Genomic DNA, 18978 nt, shown 5'->3' with positions numbered 1-18978 from the left:
AGGATTTTTTTCTTTGATATGTAGCGTTGATGAAACTTGGATCCTCCAATACATTTCTGAAATGAAAAAAAAAACAGTCAAGAAGACAAGTGGATTACAAATTGCACAATGACAATCCAAATGTTCCATAAGGTCTCGCCCCAGCGACTTTTTCCTAAATCCTAACCTTAAATTTTCACTTTAAGGTGATTTTCATAACACGGGGACGATCTCATATGTTAACGTCCATTTTGTAAAGAAAGTCTGCGACTATTGTTTAAGACCATATTTAAAAATAAAAGCGATTATGGACATAAATATTTTTTTTGTTAGTTCGCTCGTATATAATCTGCGATTTCGACCAAAAGAACATTCTCCCATATATTCATACATAGAAATTTATGGCAGGTAGTTAACTATAAAATTAATTAACAAACAATTCATACTGTATGAATGATTGCTGCAAAATGCCAAACGATGGATGCGTTTCGTTCCACGCAATAATTTTTGTACAGACTCTAATTTTATTGTCATGATTTTCGTATTTATTTGTACGATTTCCATCCGTGGGGTTGATCTATAAACACTGTCTCTTATGTTCATAATTTTATTAAATTCTATGCACTTCTCTTAACCAACTTATTACAATTCACTTATCACTATTACTTTACTAACTTGACTAATTTATTTATTCTTCGATCACTTCGGTCTGTTCACTACTGTTGACATTTGAACATTTAGATGCATTAATATACCAAAAGGTCTAAGAAATGAGAAATTGGAGAAATTTATAAATATACCTTCCTCCTAGAAATTATTTAAAAGAAACAATGTATATAAACCGCTTGCTATAAAAACTGATATAAAAAACCGCAAGGAAGTATTAAGTTGTCAAGTTGACATCTTCATTAGATATATTTAAAAAAATAGTTTTAAAAATTGTAAACTTTTTCTCGCAATTTTCTAAAAATATATTTTATCAAAGTATATCTACATAAGTTGTTTAGTAGTCAAAGAAGGTACATCCTATAAATCATTCGATCTTAGTGAATAATGAAACTAACAATCATAATAATTCCTGTAATTCGTAAGATTTATACAGAAAATATTTCAAAGATTTCTATCCAAATACACGCTAAATACTTTATTCTCCCATAGATATGGATTAAATCTATCAAAAATTGTTCAGTCGATGTTTTTTTTTTGAAAATCTTGTTATGCTCTTTTTATATTTACTTACCGCTACCCTGATGGGTGGAATTAGTTAAAACACATATTTTCACCTATTTACACTACAACAAACACTCCAAACTACCTTAATTGTATTCAAAATATACTATCCAATATATTAACTTCCTATTCGCAATTCGAGTTATTCTCTCGCCAGGTGGCTTAAAATCCTACTACTGCTCTAAGTTTTCAGTCATTGAATTTATTTCATAAAGTTTTCATCCAAAAGTCTTCTAACACTCCGACGCATTCGCCATAATTTGGAAATTAGAAATTACATATTCGTGTGATTCTCAAAGCCGTGATTCTTCTTCTATCCTTGCTTTCTCCGACCCAATATTTTTTCTTACATATCAAAGTGAAAAAGATCGTACATGATCAAGGTAATCTAATTTATGCCCCTTTGGAGCGTTGACTATTTCTAAAGTTTCGTACATGCGTTCAAAAACTTGGTGTTTTTCCAACTTAACTTCTAAATGTTTTAGCATATTTTCTGTGGGCGTTCAGGCTTTCGGGCCGCATAAGAACTTAGGAAAGACATAATAACATGTCATCCTCATACGCTGATAAAGGTTAAGATTATAGCTGTAGAGGATTTTTTTGAGTTTTATACAACTAAGATCCCATGTATTGTATATTACGGTTCCCACACACATTAACTTCTCTTCTTGATCTTTTTGTATGTTATAAATCGTGATTTATTCTTCCTTCACATATTGTTGTTTAGTTAGACCATATATTTAATCTTCTTTGTATTAAGCTTTAGTTCGTAATTTTGGCAGAATATAAATAGTAGTTATTCAAATGAGCTGGCTATTGAAAAAGTATCATCAGCTTAACGTATATTGTCTACCAGTTTCTTTTTTTAATTAAGATACCTTCATTAGCGATCTCTAAAACTTCATTGACTATTTCTTCAGAAGAACACCGACTATATTTTCATAATAAAAACGGACTCCAAGGAAGGGTTAATAATAGACATTGCTACAAGAAAATGATGGGATAAAATATTCATCAAAAGGATAAAGAAGTCTTCAATTTCACAGATAACTTGGTATCTAAAATTGCGAGGCATTGTTTTTGTGTACATTTTTAGTTGTGTGGCGATAGAATAATAAATGAAACTTGAACGTATAAAAGAGGAACCATGATAAATATTTCTTTTTTAAACTTACGAGCGGGGTGAAAGAATTCTGTCGATGTGTACCAAACCGCTAAATCAAAAAACAATAATGTACCTATTGTCATGTCGATTCAAATATCAGTTTTTGAAAAACAAATCATAGTCAACTCATCATTAATTATTGAATAATTAAATAATTAAATATAGGTACATAATCATTGTTTTGCACAGAAAAATGAAAACATCACAAGAAATAATGATTTTAGGTTTGGGGAATGCTTGAAAAAAAGAGAAGTAGAACGGTAATACCTTTCGAAACTCACAAAAAATACAATAATTTATTTGAAAAAACCGAGGAAGTAACTATTAGTATTTTTCTTAACCCTGTATCATCTTCAATTAATATTAACGAAATAAATAAGTTTTCACAGTTTTTACTAACATTCGAATGCTCCGGCTGCAACAGATCTTCATTCTTATATTTCTCTTACATTTTTACGATTTTTTTGGGAAATGGGTTACAACTTTTTTACCCCGTAGAACAATGTTATATTATTGTAATGGGGTCTGATTTCAAATATGCAATGAAATATAGGGTGTTTCATTAAAAAAAATGCAACTTTGATATGGTACACCATTCTAGACCAGCTTGTAAGATTGTAAATGATTTCAAATGTGAAAACTAGTGATGGCTATAATCGCTCAAAATTTCAAATTGATATCTCAATAGACAAAGGAGGCACTGAACTTTATCACACTAATCAATCACCCTGTATAATTACTCATTTCTAACTTCGATATTCTTTCCACATTTAAAAACTTCTACAACAGATACAATAACATCAAAAAGCACCGTAGACATGAACAATCACACCTCAAACCACTTCAACTAGATCCACTCGGTTCACAAAATCAGAATCGACCAATCATTAATTTTTTTTTAATTAACAAGTAACAAGAGATTTATCTCCATATTATGATGTTCTTGATGATATTCGAATAAAATATATCATTATAAGGTTTTAATAAAGTTTTTTACAACATTCTACAACATATTTCTAATCATAATGCAGAATATTTTCGCATTATGCTTATCTTTGTAATCTTTGAAATATAATTAGTATAAGCTACTTGCCTTCCTATACATTTATATGTATGTACCTGTTAACAATGATATTATTTGCATGATAAATGTTTTTTCACTGTTTATAATTAACCACCGTTTAATAAAAAAATGTTGTTTTTCTTCCTTTCTGTTTACTTCTGTGGACTATTTGATACATGGTAGAAGATCCATCGTCACCAATTGTAAAAGGTATATAATAAAGCTCATTTAATTTTTTATAATTTTAATATACACGGGGCTTTTGACTAACGCATTCATAATTTGCTAATCATTTCACAAATAATTTGTGTTAGATACGCACAGAAAATCTCCGCATAAAGGACAATTGGTTTCGATATCTTGGCGACACAACAAAATACGCCGACAGAATAAGCACAATTCGCCAAGATGCTTGTAAAGTATTTTCGTCAATTTTCATAATTTCACATAACTTTTTTTGTTCACTAGAAGTAGGCAATAAATTTTGTTAGAATGTACGTATAAAAACTTTTCTCGGTGTATTCTGCTGTGTTATCTTAAACTTTTGGATTGTCGTATCTTTTTAGTTACTAGCTATTTGTTTACATATTGTACGGACCAATAACAGTATTTCTATCGTATATGCCCGTACTAATATGTACGGATAGTTGGCGAACCATTCAAATTATTATTAGACTAAGAACCAGTGAAGGATTTTCAGTTCTCATTTCGAATGTCATAAAATGCTACTCACTTAATTTCTTGCTTCTACTCAACAATAAAAGTAACTTTCGCCAACCTCTATAGGCAAAATAGACCAAAAATTTCGAAGAGTAGGAAAAATAATAGCTTAAGAGACTAACAAAAATAGGCTTCAATAGCAAACCAAACAGAACATTAGAAATAAAATTTTTTATAAGTCAATTAGTGGTAGAGTGATTAATAAAAGAAATGTTTTTAATGTAAAAAAGCGCGGGGTGCTTGATGTCCATTGATTGAAATATTTGATGTTAAGAGGTACTAAAATAATAGGCGAAGAGCCGACCGCTGAAAATGGCACCTGATCGGTAAAAGGATATGTATTATTGGAAAAGGTAGTATTCAAATAAATGAAAATAATGGTATAGGAGTCTTTGTTCCCCACCAGTCTCTTGACTGGGCAACAATTTTTTGAATTTAAAAATTTTTGTACAGTTGCTTAGCTTATCAATTGAACCATGATTTTAACATTACACTAAACTCTCTAATAACGTTATATCTAAATTCATGAATATTCCTTTAAATTTTACCAATTCAATTTCTATATTTTGAATATTTCATCAATAATTAATTAAGTTATTTGTTTTTACAATCATTTTTTTATTTATCACGACATAATTAAAAAATAAAATATTAATGAAAGTATATTTTCAAATTTTAAATCCACGCTTTTGCAGTTTTTTTCTATTATTGAGCATTAATGTAAATTTTTGGACTATTTTCATCTTCTCAAAATTTTCTACTTCTTGATAATCAAGTAAAAATGCAAAAACTTATTGCATTTTTTCATTTTTTATCAGTAAATTTAAAGTTTTTTCAAAAGACGACAGCAGTGTAATCTGATCCTGTAAAAGCGTGGAATGCCGGGAGTACCCGACACAAACGCTCCCCCAATGGTTTTGACAATTCCGTACAATTTCTACAAGAAATTATGTTCGGCTTTGATTCTTAAATACTTCATGAATTTGAGATCCCTTCCTGAGAATACCGCGTTTTTCTTCAATTATGAAATTAAGCAATATCTTTACACGTTCCTCGGTAGCACTAGACATTCGATGTAAAAAAATCGCTATTCCTGTTATTCTGATTAGGATGATGACATGAAGTTATAAAATTATTGTTTGGTCATCGGTCTTTAATAAGTGTGGAAATCTTCAAATAAAGTCGATGTTTTGATATAGCTAATATTAGATAATATGAAGATTTAGTTTCCTCATGTATAAGCTATAAAATATCAGGATATTATTTTGATAGGATGCTAAATACATAAAACATCTGATAGGACATTGCATCTTTCCTAATCGTAGGAACGCCATAAATTGTCATATAAATAGTTCCATTTTTGTCATTCCATCAGTCTTCACATTTTTACAAAACAGACAATCTTCCTCCAAGGTCCTCGGAAACAGCTCCGATTTGATTTCTTTTAAAGAACCCGGCAATACTATGAGAGAAGTGGTTGAATTTAAAAAACAAATGAATTCTACAAATCAATCAAATGTTTATGTCAACTTGTGTGATGTATTTTGGAACATGGGAATGTGAGTTTATTATTTTATACAATTTTAAGCACAATTCCCTATTAATGAATTTAAGTTATTTCCAATATTTCTATATTTACATAAAATTTATATTTTTTACATTATACTTTGATTATATTTTTAGTCACCGATGATGAATACATAGGTATTCGAAATCTCGGAATTTATACCTATTAAGAAAAATACATCTCGGTGTTTCATTGCCTCAATCCCACAACAATCAAATTAATAATCTAGTTATATACAATTTCTCCCTTCTCTTATTTCTCCCTTTGTAAGGTTTTTGCTTTTGAATGACATAAAAACTAATAAAAAATCAAAGACTTTTGACGAAAAAGTTATATGTAGAACTTACAATATTGTGAAATTTTATGGCTGACAAAATTGAATATTTTTCCTACCCACTCGAATAGCTTACCTTAACTTATTGTTGAGTATTTGCTATAAATTAAGTGAGGAACGCAATTTTTTCTATTTTCTCTTATTCATAAGCGTTTGATTTTGTTTATTAAAATTTTAACTATACCTTTTTTCAGATATTTTCATTCTAAATACTTTTTTTCAACTTAAACTCAATAATTCACTACATTGAAAACATTTTAATTATATTTTCCTGTACATTCAATCAAGATGAACATATTTTGTGATAATAAACAGTCTCAAATTTATGCTAAGACAAAATAATTCAGTGGTCGACACATTACCGTTTTTTGTAATATATTACTCTACGTCGAATCGCTATTTTATTGTCAAGATGTCCGGTATCAATTTTATATTGGACAAGTTCTTGGAATTTCACAATCCTTTGTATGAAGAACCTCTCGTAGTTTTTGGAAGATGGATATTATTTCATAAAAAGCGATAGGATGAGCGGATGCCATCTCCTAGCCGCCCTTTCGCTCCATTGAATACATATAAGTTTTATGGTGAATACTAATTTCTTAGCAAATTTCATTTGGACACGATGAAATTGAAATTGATTCCTCTAGACTTCTGGACTACCAGGAACAGGTCTCCAGATATGTACACTCACTTTTTTTTGCAATGTTGTCCAACAGGAACTTGATTGTTTTAGAACTCAGAAACTGTATTGTAGAAGTTCGATATGTGCATTTAAGCATCAATACTCAAGTACAACATCTTACAGTCATGATATGAAAATGTTCAGGTAGCGAGTCGACTTGGTCATTCGAATAGTGGCACAATGGGATTTTATTGAAGATCAAATGTAACTAAAATTACGTATTGAGGATGCACGCACGGAGGCAATATGAGCTATTATTTTAGTGAAAAGGCAAAACATTTTTTTGTTACCAATTATGTATCTCAGAGCTGAGAAACCTGAGTCCAGTTATTGTCAAATTGGATTTTGTACTGTTTCTTTATTTTCTGTATAACAACTGATAATGATAATGATGACTCAAGGTAAATTTCAGATCTTGCACGGATTCGCATGAAAGTGAAATCAACATTTTTTTTATTTATCCCAATAATTAAATTGCATGTATAGTGACTCTGACACTGATCAAGATGATATAAATAACGTTCAAAGAAATATGATCGAAAAGTAGAAAAACAGAGAAACAAGAACAAAACTTCAGAAACATTAAAGAGTTTTCTGTAAACAGATTTCTAACAGGTTATATTCACTTGGAAATTTCTGAAAAAGCCTTGTGAAGATACATATAGATTAAAAGTCCAAAGTCATATTAGTAATGAGCAAACATTGCTCATTTATTACGACTTTTGAAATTGTGATACAAGCTGGGATACAAAACGACAATTTGTTGTTTCTTGTATAAAAATTAAGCCTATAGCCAGACGTCGGGAAAGAGACGGTTCAACAAAACAGAAAGGTGTGAGTAAGTTATATTGTTGTATTGGTGATGGCCAAGAAGAAATTCTTACCAAACTTCTGTTCTGAAACATTGTTGAAAGTCGCGATACAAAAGAAAACTATTAGTGGTATGATTGAGCCTGATTTCAGAGGTAAACACAATGCTGAGCTGTCATTAAATATTTACTTTTGAAAGGCAATACGCCTACGCAATAAACTAAGTGAACGAGGAGTTATACACTGTGTACGAAGACTTTGCACCATGATTTACAACCGTAAAATTTTTATTAACGGCGATAGTTCGGGACGACCAAAATCTGCGACAACTAGCAATATCATAGAAAGGTTAGATATATAACCACCGTATTCTCCAGATTTGGTTCCTAACGATTCTTTCCGGTTCCTTAATCTTGAAGTTCCATTTGCATTGCATTGAATTTTCATAAAACGAGGACGTTGTTGCGTATATAAAGACGGCAACTACGCTGAAAAAAAAATGGTTATAAAAAAAAAATCAAGTTTCTTTGTAAAATCGCAATAACGGACCACATTCTTTAGTACCCTTCTTATGAGAGCAGACAAAAAAAATTTAGATAGTCATCCTAAGATCTGAAACATGTACTATCTGTAGATAGAAAAATGCAAATGTAAAGGTCTACCTTTTGCTCAAAATTGGCTTCTTCATAAAATTTAGACTTATCGTGTATCTTAACTGGCAATGACACTTCTGATATTTGTAACAAGAACCAAACTCTCATGAAGAACAAAGCCGTTAGCCGAAGAATTGAATCGGATTAATAAAAATTAGAACTGGAGTTACCATGGTTGATTCAGATAAGTGAGTTCCGTCTCAACCTGACAAACTCACGTAGCTTCTATCTTCCAAAGCTCTATTAAGTATTGATTGTGAAATTCCATCAAGATAGACAAAGTTAGCAAATTGTTTTAATAAGCATATATCGACAAACTAGTAATTCAATCCCTTAATTGAATTGAATAATAATTCTTCAATGTAGTGCATTATATGAAAATATCTGTTTGCTTCTTATTCCTCTCAATAATTATCCTTATAAATTTTAGGAAAACAACGCCCATATGCTAATTAGTTCATTCAGCTATGCAAAGCTTCCGATAAGACTTCAACAGAATAGGATAGACGCATTTTATCACCTCCATTATTCATTTTGTTATATTTTTTTGTAAATTTGACAAAACAGAAAGTTTCAAAAATCAAACAAGTAATATCGGTAAAATGCGTAAAATAGTTTAGCGATTTTTTAAAATTTTTCTATATTTTTCCTCAAAATCGCAGCGCAATCTTAAAAGAGGAGAAACGAATTCATCCCTACTCTATTTCCAAAACTCTCAATGAGAATATTTGAACCAGTGCATGACGCAACATCTAGCCAATAAGTTGGATGTGTAAAATTTAGACACCGTATTTTATTAGAACCATCTTAACAAACCATAGGACTTGTGTCAATAAGTCATAACTTGCCCTTCCAAAATTCCTGTCGTTTTTTTTTTCTTTATTATTTTCAAATAAAGATATAGAATCCTATTAATTATGAAAAAATATTTATCATTGCTTCAAATTTTGTCTCTCTGTGAAAATGGTCTCAGTCTCAGTATATTGATTGGCGCTTCGTTTCAGAATCATACAAAGTACGATCTAAATTAGGCGAATGTATTTTTAGAGTAGCAGTTATTTGGGCTTGATACATATTCACTAAAATTTCTCATAAATTCATGTATTGAGAATAGTGGAGTACATTTCAATTCCTAAATGCGAAAAGATCTTTTGTGGTTATATTGTTTTCAAGGCATAATAAAGTTGTGTACATCCGTTTATTTTTCGAAATAGACTTCCTTGGAGGTTCATGATTATGAATTTAAATAGAATCGAAATAAATATTTTTAGGTTAGACTTGAGTGTTTTCGGTTGGTGTATATCATTTGAATCGCACTGATAAAGAAAAACAACATTTGTACTTATTGTCAGCCTCGGCTGGGATAGCTTCCAGTAACTTAGGCTAATTACTTTTTAATGTCTTTAATGGATTCATGGCGCGTTCCCCGAAACGGATTTTTGAATTTGGAAAAAACGAAAAAGTCAAGGGTATTATCGATTGATTCTCTGAAATGAATTCATGGTGAACCACTTTATAAAAATCGAAGAAAACGATTATTTTCGACCGGTTTGGACGTAGGTTTTTCGATTTCGGTTTATTTATGGAGCACCATTCGCTAGATTGTTGGGTAGTTTCGTCGTAATATTCATAAACCTCACTAGAAATTATGTGTTTAATGAATGTTGGGTCCTCAGCTATTTCTCGGATGCCGATACGACGATTTTTGGGCAACTAACATGAGGCAAGTTTTGGACTCCTTCACGAATTTGACTGAATGCTTCGAGCAACTCAAATACTCACTTTCGCGACAAAATAGACTTTGCAAAACAATATCAACGATTCCGTAGCCGTAGTTCCATTGGAAACACAAAAATTTCGAGTAAACTTGTTGCTCAACTTTTCAATCTCTAGGCAACATCTCCAGGTAAACTTTTCGCATCGAAAACAAGCACACACTAAATGAGATATGTCTTCAAGAAACTTCTCATTTTCATGAACTGAATAAAATATGCCATCAAAAACAAAATTTGTAAAAAAACCAAGTCTCGCAACTCAGTTCTTCTACCGTAAGAAGTTGTAAGATCTATGTAAGTCGGTTGATTTATTCAGACCCTACTTAAGGGACCTTCTGTCTTAAGTTATCACGTAATTAGCTAATTTAACAACACTTTATAGTGACTACATTAATATTAAAAATCTTTTATCTTTAAATAAAATAGATTAATTTGGCCATTACATGAAAACACATTATAGTAAATAAGATTGTTTAGTGCGATTGTAAAATTTTTTACATTAATGTGGTCACTGTAAGATGTTAGATACGTAATAACTAAGAAGGTCTCTTCAAGTAGGGATTGAATAAATCAACCACTTGATAGATCTCATAACTTTTTACGGTATAAGAATTTTGTTGCGGGACTTGGTTTTTTTACCAGTTTTGTTCTTGATTGCATCTCATTTATTTTTGTAGTTAGACCCACTGCCGAGCTCCCAGATTAATTTTCAATACTATATAATTCTCACTAGAATTCATTTTTTCGGACCCTGTACTCACTTCTACGTCATATTAATGCGCCTTTTCATAGTGCGAAAATATTTTCTCAATATAACTACAATTAGTCGTAATAACTAGTTTTTATTTATATTTTTGCATATATTTGGCATTGAATTTTTATAATAAAATACTTATATTAATATCGGACTATATTTTAGTAAACTTATTCGTAATATATTCATATTCTTAATATAAAATGACAAATTCACTTTCAATTAAATAAAGTATTGGGTTTTTCAAATATTTTTAGAGCTTATCATGAATCTGTTGAAGGACTTAATTGTTTTTGTTTTCAATTCTCTGTTTTGTTTTTAATGCTATTTGTTTTGTCCTTTGTTTTATTTATGGGCTCTTCCTGCAGATGCGGATTCCAATCCAGGTAGTACCATTTGTTGTTTTAGCCGAATATTTCTTAACCAGGTTTTCTATTTTTATTATCTGTATACGAAGACTTTTTTGATGATTTATGTCTTCATTAGCAACATTTTTACAATTGAAATTATCTAATTATTCTCGGTATTTGTATTGAAATAGAAAACCTGGATAATTGCTTATTAGTGCTTTATCTAACATATTAAAGCGTTTGGGTACTGGTGCTGGGTACTTATCGTAAGTATATTTTTTTAATTTTCTTCTCAAATTCAGTTGTAATTTTGGATCTTAAACACGGTGCTGGTTACATACTGGTTAAAAGGTACACTATTAGTTAGATTTAGATTAATGTAGTTTAATTAGGTCTTAACCATGATTGTAATAAATACATTAATTCAAACGATATTTCCAAGGCTCAAAATCACTCATGTGATTATTAAAATGGTAAACAGTAGATATTCAAACTTTTCAATCTAACTATTCTGTCTTAGATAGTTACGAATACCTGCTTAGATGTTCTTAAATTGAATGAAGTAGCTCAAAGTGGTTAGAGGAAAGCCATGAAAAGTACTGAAGTTTGTTCTTCTTGTACGTGTCCTTCTGGTTTCATTGCGTCGCTTTATCTTGCATCTTCATTTAAAGCAGGAGTGACCGCAAATCTAAGATAAAACTATTTTTGTTTGACAATTTCTACTTGGAAATCCAACATTACTTTAAGTACAGTAAAATGAGGTTTTGGGTTCGAAAAAGTGTTGCAACACGCTAAATATTTTCATAAAAAGAATTTCAAGAAAAAAAAATTGTTTGCCAGAAGAATTTTGGGTGAAAATCATGTTTTGTTTATATTTTGAATACCGAAAGTGTTTTATAGAATAAAAATTAATTAAATTTCATATAATAATTATCTCTTGCCATTATTCTGCCCAATTAGTCGTTTCCACACAAAATTCCCGCCACTGCGGGATTGAAGTAGTACAATAAAAAAATCAATAACTGTTGAAAATCATCGTGAAGACAACCATCAAAGTACGTGGTATTTTTCAAGACCCGCAGTTCATTTTTCAAAGTTTTTTGTAAACCCCATTATGGAACTGGTTTCTTATTAGTTCTAATCAACCTTTTCATGATTTTTAGGTGCCTTGAAATTGTTGAAATTTCCAAACAAGTTATATTTACAATCGAATAAATTCCGCAGTAAAAATTGAAAATAATTCTTAATGTGTGATTCTGAATAAAAACTTGGAATTTCTCAAAATATGGTATTTTTGCGTAAATCAATTTTTTTGTTGTTTTCCAGGTACTACTTCAAAATTTAACTGACCGAAAGTACATAAATTTATTTTCCGTTTCGGTCTCATACTCTTCCTTATTTAAAACCAATGAAACCGGTTTTACGGTGGTATTTCCAAAGAACTTTGATTGAATATCAAATAGATGACTTTGAGAAACACAACGTACTTTTCTGCTTGTCTCTACGTTATTGAAGTTTGTGTTCCCGCATTGTATCAATATCGGAATGGCAGGAAAAAAGACAATCTCTCCGGCTTCCAAGAGCAAAAGGCACAATAAATCATTTTTGTGCATAATTCAATAACTTTTTATTCTATTAAAACAGTTACGGTATTCAAAGTATAATAAAAAATTGAGTCTTCTTATTTTGAACCCAAAATTATTTGGCCTTACGCCACCTCTTTCCAAAAAAGCGATCTTAATAGTTTCTCTGGGGAAATACAATGATTTTTAATATTCCAGAGGAGGGTTACGAGTTTTTCGAGACCACTAATGGCAATTCTGCTTGTTAACGTGGCCGTTTTAATGAAAATAAGACCCGTCGTTCAAAAAAATGAAATTAACTATGTGAAAACGCTCCAAAATAATTTTTGCGTGGAATAAAGTAATTTTGTTTCAATTGTTGGACATCAAATATTTTTTCAGATCTTCGTGGCTAATCGCTCTTGGAAGTCCCATATTGAAAGTAGTATATCTCCACGTAAAGTCTATTCCATCAGTTCATTATTGTAGGGGTCGTTGCAGATCGACTAGGACCTGGCCGAGAAGTTGTTCATAGCCGAAGTAATTGCGCGCAACTGCACCAAGGAAATGATCAAAATTACACTCAATCTTCTAATACCAACGTGAGAACAAAACTAACCAGAAGCGACAGTGAAAGAATCATTACTCTTCATAAACGACTAGATCTACGGGGATTCCATATTCTTCGATATTTTCATTTTTGTTAAGTTCATCTATAATTGTCTCCTGTTAAAGTTACTTTTACATCATTTTGGCTTCCTCTATCTTTTTGCCCTCCTCTTTAGTTTGTTCTTTGTACCTTCTAGAACCTGGTATTCTTCATCTCTACAATAATTCTTTATTATCATCATACGTTTCATTTATTTTGTCACGTAACTATAGAAATTCTTAGTCTCTTCATTATTACATTGATATTTTATTAATTCTAAGTGCTTTTATAGTTGTTCCCTCTTTTTTTGTAATCTTTCTCTTCTCTTTGTACCCTATGTTTGTTTATTGATTTTAACAGTTGCCTCTTATCATCGTTTCTCTCTTACTTTGGCATTCGTAAGTAAAGTTAAACATAGCCAAATTTTCAAAGTACGTAATTACAAAATAAAACCTTTCACTAATGGTAATGAGGAATAGTTCAGATTATTTAATCGCAATTAATTACAGAAAAAATACTACTTTAATAATAAATTAAATTTGATTTAACTGTACACAAAGTATACTGGTTAAGAAAGTAAATAAGGAAGTTATTTTCGAGTTGCGGTGCACCATGTACACTTCTAAAGACTTTTTGTTGATGACCTGATTCAATTGAACAAACTTTTAATGAACATTTTCCTGAACCTAAATTTCTTATAGCTTTCTATCTTTCAAGCGAGACAAAATGTCTGCAATTTTTTCTGATATGGGACACTGACAGGATACAAACAACATATTTATCGTAAACCTCATAACTCGATATTTAAGATTAGTTGTGGTTTACAATTGTGTATTCTTATTTCTCTCAAATTATTTATTGTTTACCATCATTTTTAACACTGCTTAATATCAAATTTGCCTGTTTCAGGAATCTAACTGGCGAACAACAACAATAAAATCGTACAATGCACAGGGTTATTCATTATAAAATACTCACTCCTATTATTACCCATAGAGAAAAATCGATGTGCTCCTGATCAAATTTTTTCAAAATTCTTTTAAAAATTCAGTATCAAGTGAAATTTAGAAGGTAAATCGAATAAGAGATTCATTTTAAAATGAGATATTTTCAATTTTCGAGATCTGCTCTCACCTTATATAGTTTCGTATCCGTGGAGGAAACGTGGTTACACAAGAACATTTCAACACTTAGTCAACGCAATAGGTTTCTCGGTGTGAACCTAACCAAAGAAGGCGAATAATTACACCTCAACCATTTTTTATTATACACACGAGAAATCCACATTAAATACCTTCTATATGTCCAAACCCATCACTATCTAGTATTTTACTAATTTATTTGGTGGATTTAATGAAGATATGAAATAAAATCGACCGCATGTGACCATGAAAAAGTTCTGCCGCAGCAAAACAATACACGGGTGCACATATGTCCAGTTTTCAAGACAACAATCCATGAATTATGCTGCAAATTGCTCTGCTATGTGATGCGTTATATTCTTCTGTTGTTATACCATTTTAATGATAGCTGATGAACAAATTACCATTATTATCTCAAAACACACACACTTTTCTGGCACCAAAAACCATATTTGCCTTATTCGGAGCAACTTCATCTTTTGCGATCAACTGTCGTTTTTTTTTATTGATTCACGAGTGTAGCGGTGGATCCAGATATCAACTACAGTTATGAATCGTCGCAAAAAATGTAACTCAGTGCTTAAACTGCTTCAATAATGCCTGAGAAATGTTCACTCGTATCCACTTTTAGTTTAAAGTGAGCAAACGCGGTACTCAACGCGCGGATTGCTTACTCATACATAATTCTTAGTCAGTATATAACAAATACGTTTTTTTGATATGCTGATAGCCTTTTGTAACTCTTTAGCTTTATTCTGAAGGTGGCCTAATGCCATTTGGTGGTTGTCACAATTTTTGGCCGTCCCGAACGCTCGTTGTCAGTCAAGCTGATACGGCCACGTTTCAATTTGGATAACTCCTTTTCCATTTGCGTAGACGTATTGTTTTTCAAAAACAAATCTTTAATGACAGATCAATATTCAATCTTTTCCATTTTATAAAAATCTTCACAACGACTCACTTATACATTTGTCAAATGGAAACTAAGCGTTCAAAATGGCTGAAATTTTAGTGAGAATCTTTCAACGCATGCTCATATATAATTCCCATATTATATTCATAAATGATACAGCTTAAGGTTGAGGTCGATAATTTTTCAGACAATCCTTATATGTACATTTGAAATGTGGTATGAAACGTTGCAAATGAACCTCTCGTTTCAGTCTTAGAAACTGAAATATCAATTATCAAGGAATTGTCTGTATCCTAAATGAATTTCATTTTGATATTTCTTGTATAAAGAGCTCAAAGGACACTACGTTGAAATATAAATCGAATCTGTTATAAATATTACCGATTCGATTTACGCGGGTAGTTTAAATGTACCAGATCCAATTTAATTAGACACTGTATTAAAATATTTATTAAATACCTTTTCACTATTAACATGGCATCATGAAATTTTCAGAACCAGGCTAATCACTGCTATTCCACTGAGAACTTTGTTCACAGTTATCCAATTTTCATATCCAGTAAAAAACCAAACCACTTATTTAAACAAAAATCAATATCAACTTCTGGTGATAAAAAACACTCCGGACATCTAAATTTATACTAAAGCTGTCAAATGAGCTAGATATTTACCAATATCTTTTTATAAGTTTACCAAGATAGTATGAATTATGAACATTCTAATGTATAAAAGAGAAGATTTTGTTGTTGCTTTTCGTCACTAATGTTGAATACTGTTTGGGTTTATGTAAACGTTTAACAAAACTATGTATCGGGAAAATTTAATATTAAAACTTTGATATAATCTTGTTTCATATGGAAACAATTTATAATTGTTTTATTTGAGTATAAATGTCATTATCGTAATATGTCTTATCCCAAAAGAAACCGTTAAGCAATGATATCGCCTTTCGACCCTGAGGATTCCACTTTGATTGCGTCATCCAATGATCCATTGATTGATGGTATCATTCCCACCCTTCTTCTATTATTTCGACTTATTTTTCTCTATTCCTTCTTGTTGCTGTTGGCTGCTTTTATTCTATTGTCATGTAGATGTTTTTTTCTAGTCACTTTAGTTTTTGCGCTAGCATGTAACTTGTTGTTTTATTTAGCTAGTTCTAATTATTTGGTTTTCTAACCGTTCCCCTTTTATGATGTCACATATTGTCATCAATTTTCTACTTTGAATTTTTCGTTTTAATTTTGTTTGGTAGTGTGGTTACATCGCATATGTGATCATATGTAATGGCGACTGTACACTCTCGAGCGAGTGCTCTCGCCAATTTTCGCCGAGCGTTCTCGTCCAAGAGGATCATTCACGAGCGCTAAATACCATGTTCACTCTCCTCTGTTCAATTGCGGTAGAGAACGCTATGAAGATGGACACATTGAAGTAGTTTCCGCGCAGTTTTCTAAGAATTTTGAATATTCCGTAGGTGTCCACGTTACGTTTCCATTAAAGAGTCCTTCTTTTATATCGGTTCATCTACAGGGAATTCAGTCCTGATATCCTAACCCAAGCATCAAGCAACTTTTTTTCTCTTTACGAAATTTATTACTTGGATTCTATAGTAAGTGTTATGTTTGAATATTTACTCCATTCGCGAGACACGCCGAGATCCTTTGACTTGGACACGAAATACAGACATGAGAACGAGACACCCCCAGACATACGGAGTGCGAGAGTGTACAGGGTAGCTCTCCCTTCTCTTTCGACATAAGGAGGCAAAGGGAGAGCTACCCTGTACACTCTCGCACTCGGTATGTCTCTGGGTACCTCGCAAAGAGTGTACACCCGCCATAATCACTTATCTCTTCTATGTGAGGTGTGTGAGAAAAGTAATGAGACTAATTCTTCATCTATCAAAGCTTCAATTTTCTTTATAACAATGTCATTATATATATGCTGCAAGGTCGGAAAAGGGAAACGGCACAAGATATATAAACACGACTTTTGGTTATTCACAATCCTATTAACAAAACAATGACATGCATTTTCTGTTTTAGGTTTTTCAGCACCATTTTGGCACAAATTATTTGCATGTTCAAATCTTTTGTGAAAATTTGATACAATATTTGATGTGTATCTTTATTTTTGTTCGTCGATCTGATCTCTCACGAACAACGTTTTCTTCAGTTTTTGAAGTTGACATTTGACGTTCTGTATATGATTTGTACCAGTAGGGCGCTTGTATTTTCAATAAGCAACGTTCCCTGTTTCAACTTATCAAAGTTGACTCACCAAATTAAACGAAAACTTGAGTGCACAACGTTACTTCTAATTTTTATGCTACATTTTTGTAACGACGCAGAAAAAGCTGAAATTTAGTCTAATTTAAGCTGGTGGCTACAACATTGTCAGATCGACTGCAGTGGATTTTTTTATTGATTTATAATGATAACGTTAAATTTTCCAATTCTTCTTCACACTCCTATTACGATATTTTCCAAACCTATACAAGATTATGTCAAATTACTTTTTATTATATAATTTTATGGCCTAACAAATGTTCAACTTTATTTTTACACTCTTTTTAGAACACCGACCGCACGGTAGAGGCGAATTTCCTACTTTACCAAGAACAGGTTCAACATCAGAGTTTGAACCACTTGAGGACAAACAAGTTGAATATTTCTTTGCTTCAGACGCTTCAGCAATCATAGAGCATACTAACAGAGTTATCTATTTTGAGGTAAGTGACGAAGTAACTCATTTTACAATTAACTATATTTTTAATTAAGATCGACAACGATGTATTAAATTCTTTTTGACCTTGTGGTGAACATTGATAAATTATTTTTGGCACCCTAGAGAAAAAAAGTAGGATGTTAATAATGGTCGTAGATTCTGTCTGTTTTATACTTTTTGTAAATAATCGAAATTAAGTGCTAGCTCTATCCTCGTCACTTACATTAGATGCGGTGAAAGGTGGTGTACGTCAATTTGAGGTCAATTTAAAAAGAATCTCTTTGACAAATTTCTCGGTATGTCACATGACAATCTTTCAATATCAGTTTACGCCACGAAATTCACCCTTTAGCGAAGTGCGAACACGAGTGAATTCAGAAATCCAGCGAAACACGGAGGCTCAAAATAATGTTTCATCAACCAAAGTCGAAGCGAATTGATCGGCACATTGCTGTTCGGTTAATCTACGTCGAAAGTCATAGAAAATGTTCGCGATTTAATTCCATTTTTGACCAAGATGAATGTTTCAAGTATCTGTAAACATTTCAAATAGCACTCGTATGACAACAAGCGAGTATGTTCACCATTAAAAATGTCAAACTTTATTATGGCAATGCCAGATTTGACATATTCCCATCATATTTCGCAAAACTTAAGTAGCAACCCTCGTATATATGATTTACACCATCGTTTCATTAACGATTTTAATAGGTTTAATTAGATGAAAGTACATTAGTTAGGTTTTATATGTTGTACAAAATTGTACAAAACAACTTAAAGTGCAACTCCTGGTCTTTCTCATAGTTTAGAGAAATAGAGACTATTCTTCTTTTCAGTACCGAATTATATTCGAAGCTTCTGGTATTTGGGTCCATTCGCGTAGGTTTTTCAGTCTTCAGA

General features: G+C 31.6%; 1 protein-coding gene across 3 annotated transcripts in view; it reads left to right on the top strand.

Annotated features, from left to right (window-relative positions):
* LOC130452452 (glutamine--fructose-6-phosphate aminotransferase [isomerizing] 2-like) overlaps positions 1–18978 on the top strand; it is a 57609-nt gene that overhangs the window by 26358 nt on the left and 12273 nt on the right. Inside the window, exons 6-7 of one of the 3 annotated variants that reach the window (XM_056791739.1) lie at positions 3621–3647; positions 17928–18082. In XM_056791739.1, the coding sequence (XP_056647717.1) occupies positions 3621–3647; positions 17928–18082 (182 nt within the window). Of the gene's footprint in view, positions 1–3620; positions 3648–11100; positions 11119–17927; positions 18083–18978 lie in introns of all 3 variants that reach the window. The other 2 variants (XM_056791740.1, XM_056791741.1) reach the window with 2 other exon arrangements.

The sequence above is a fragment of the Diorhabda sublineata genome, chromosome 1 (assembly GCF_026230105.1).
Source record: "Diorhabda sublineata isolate icDioSubl1.1 chromosome 1, icDioSubl1.1, whole genome shotgun sequence".
In the NCBI taxonomy this organism is placed as follows: Eukaryota; Metazoa; Arthropoda; class Insecta; order Coleoptera; family Chrysomelidae; genus Diorhabda; species Diorhabda sublineata.
The sequence above is the reverse complement of the archived record's forward strand: the minus strand, read 5'-3'. Positions and strand labels throughout refer to the sequence as shown.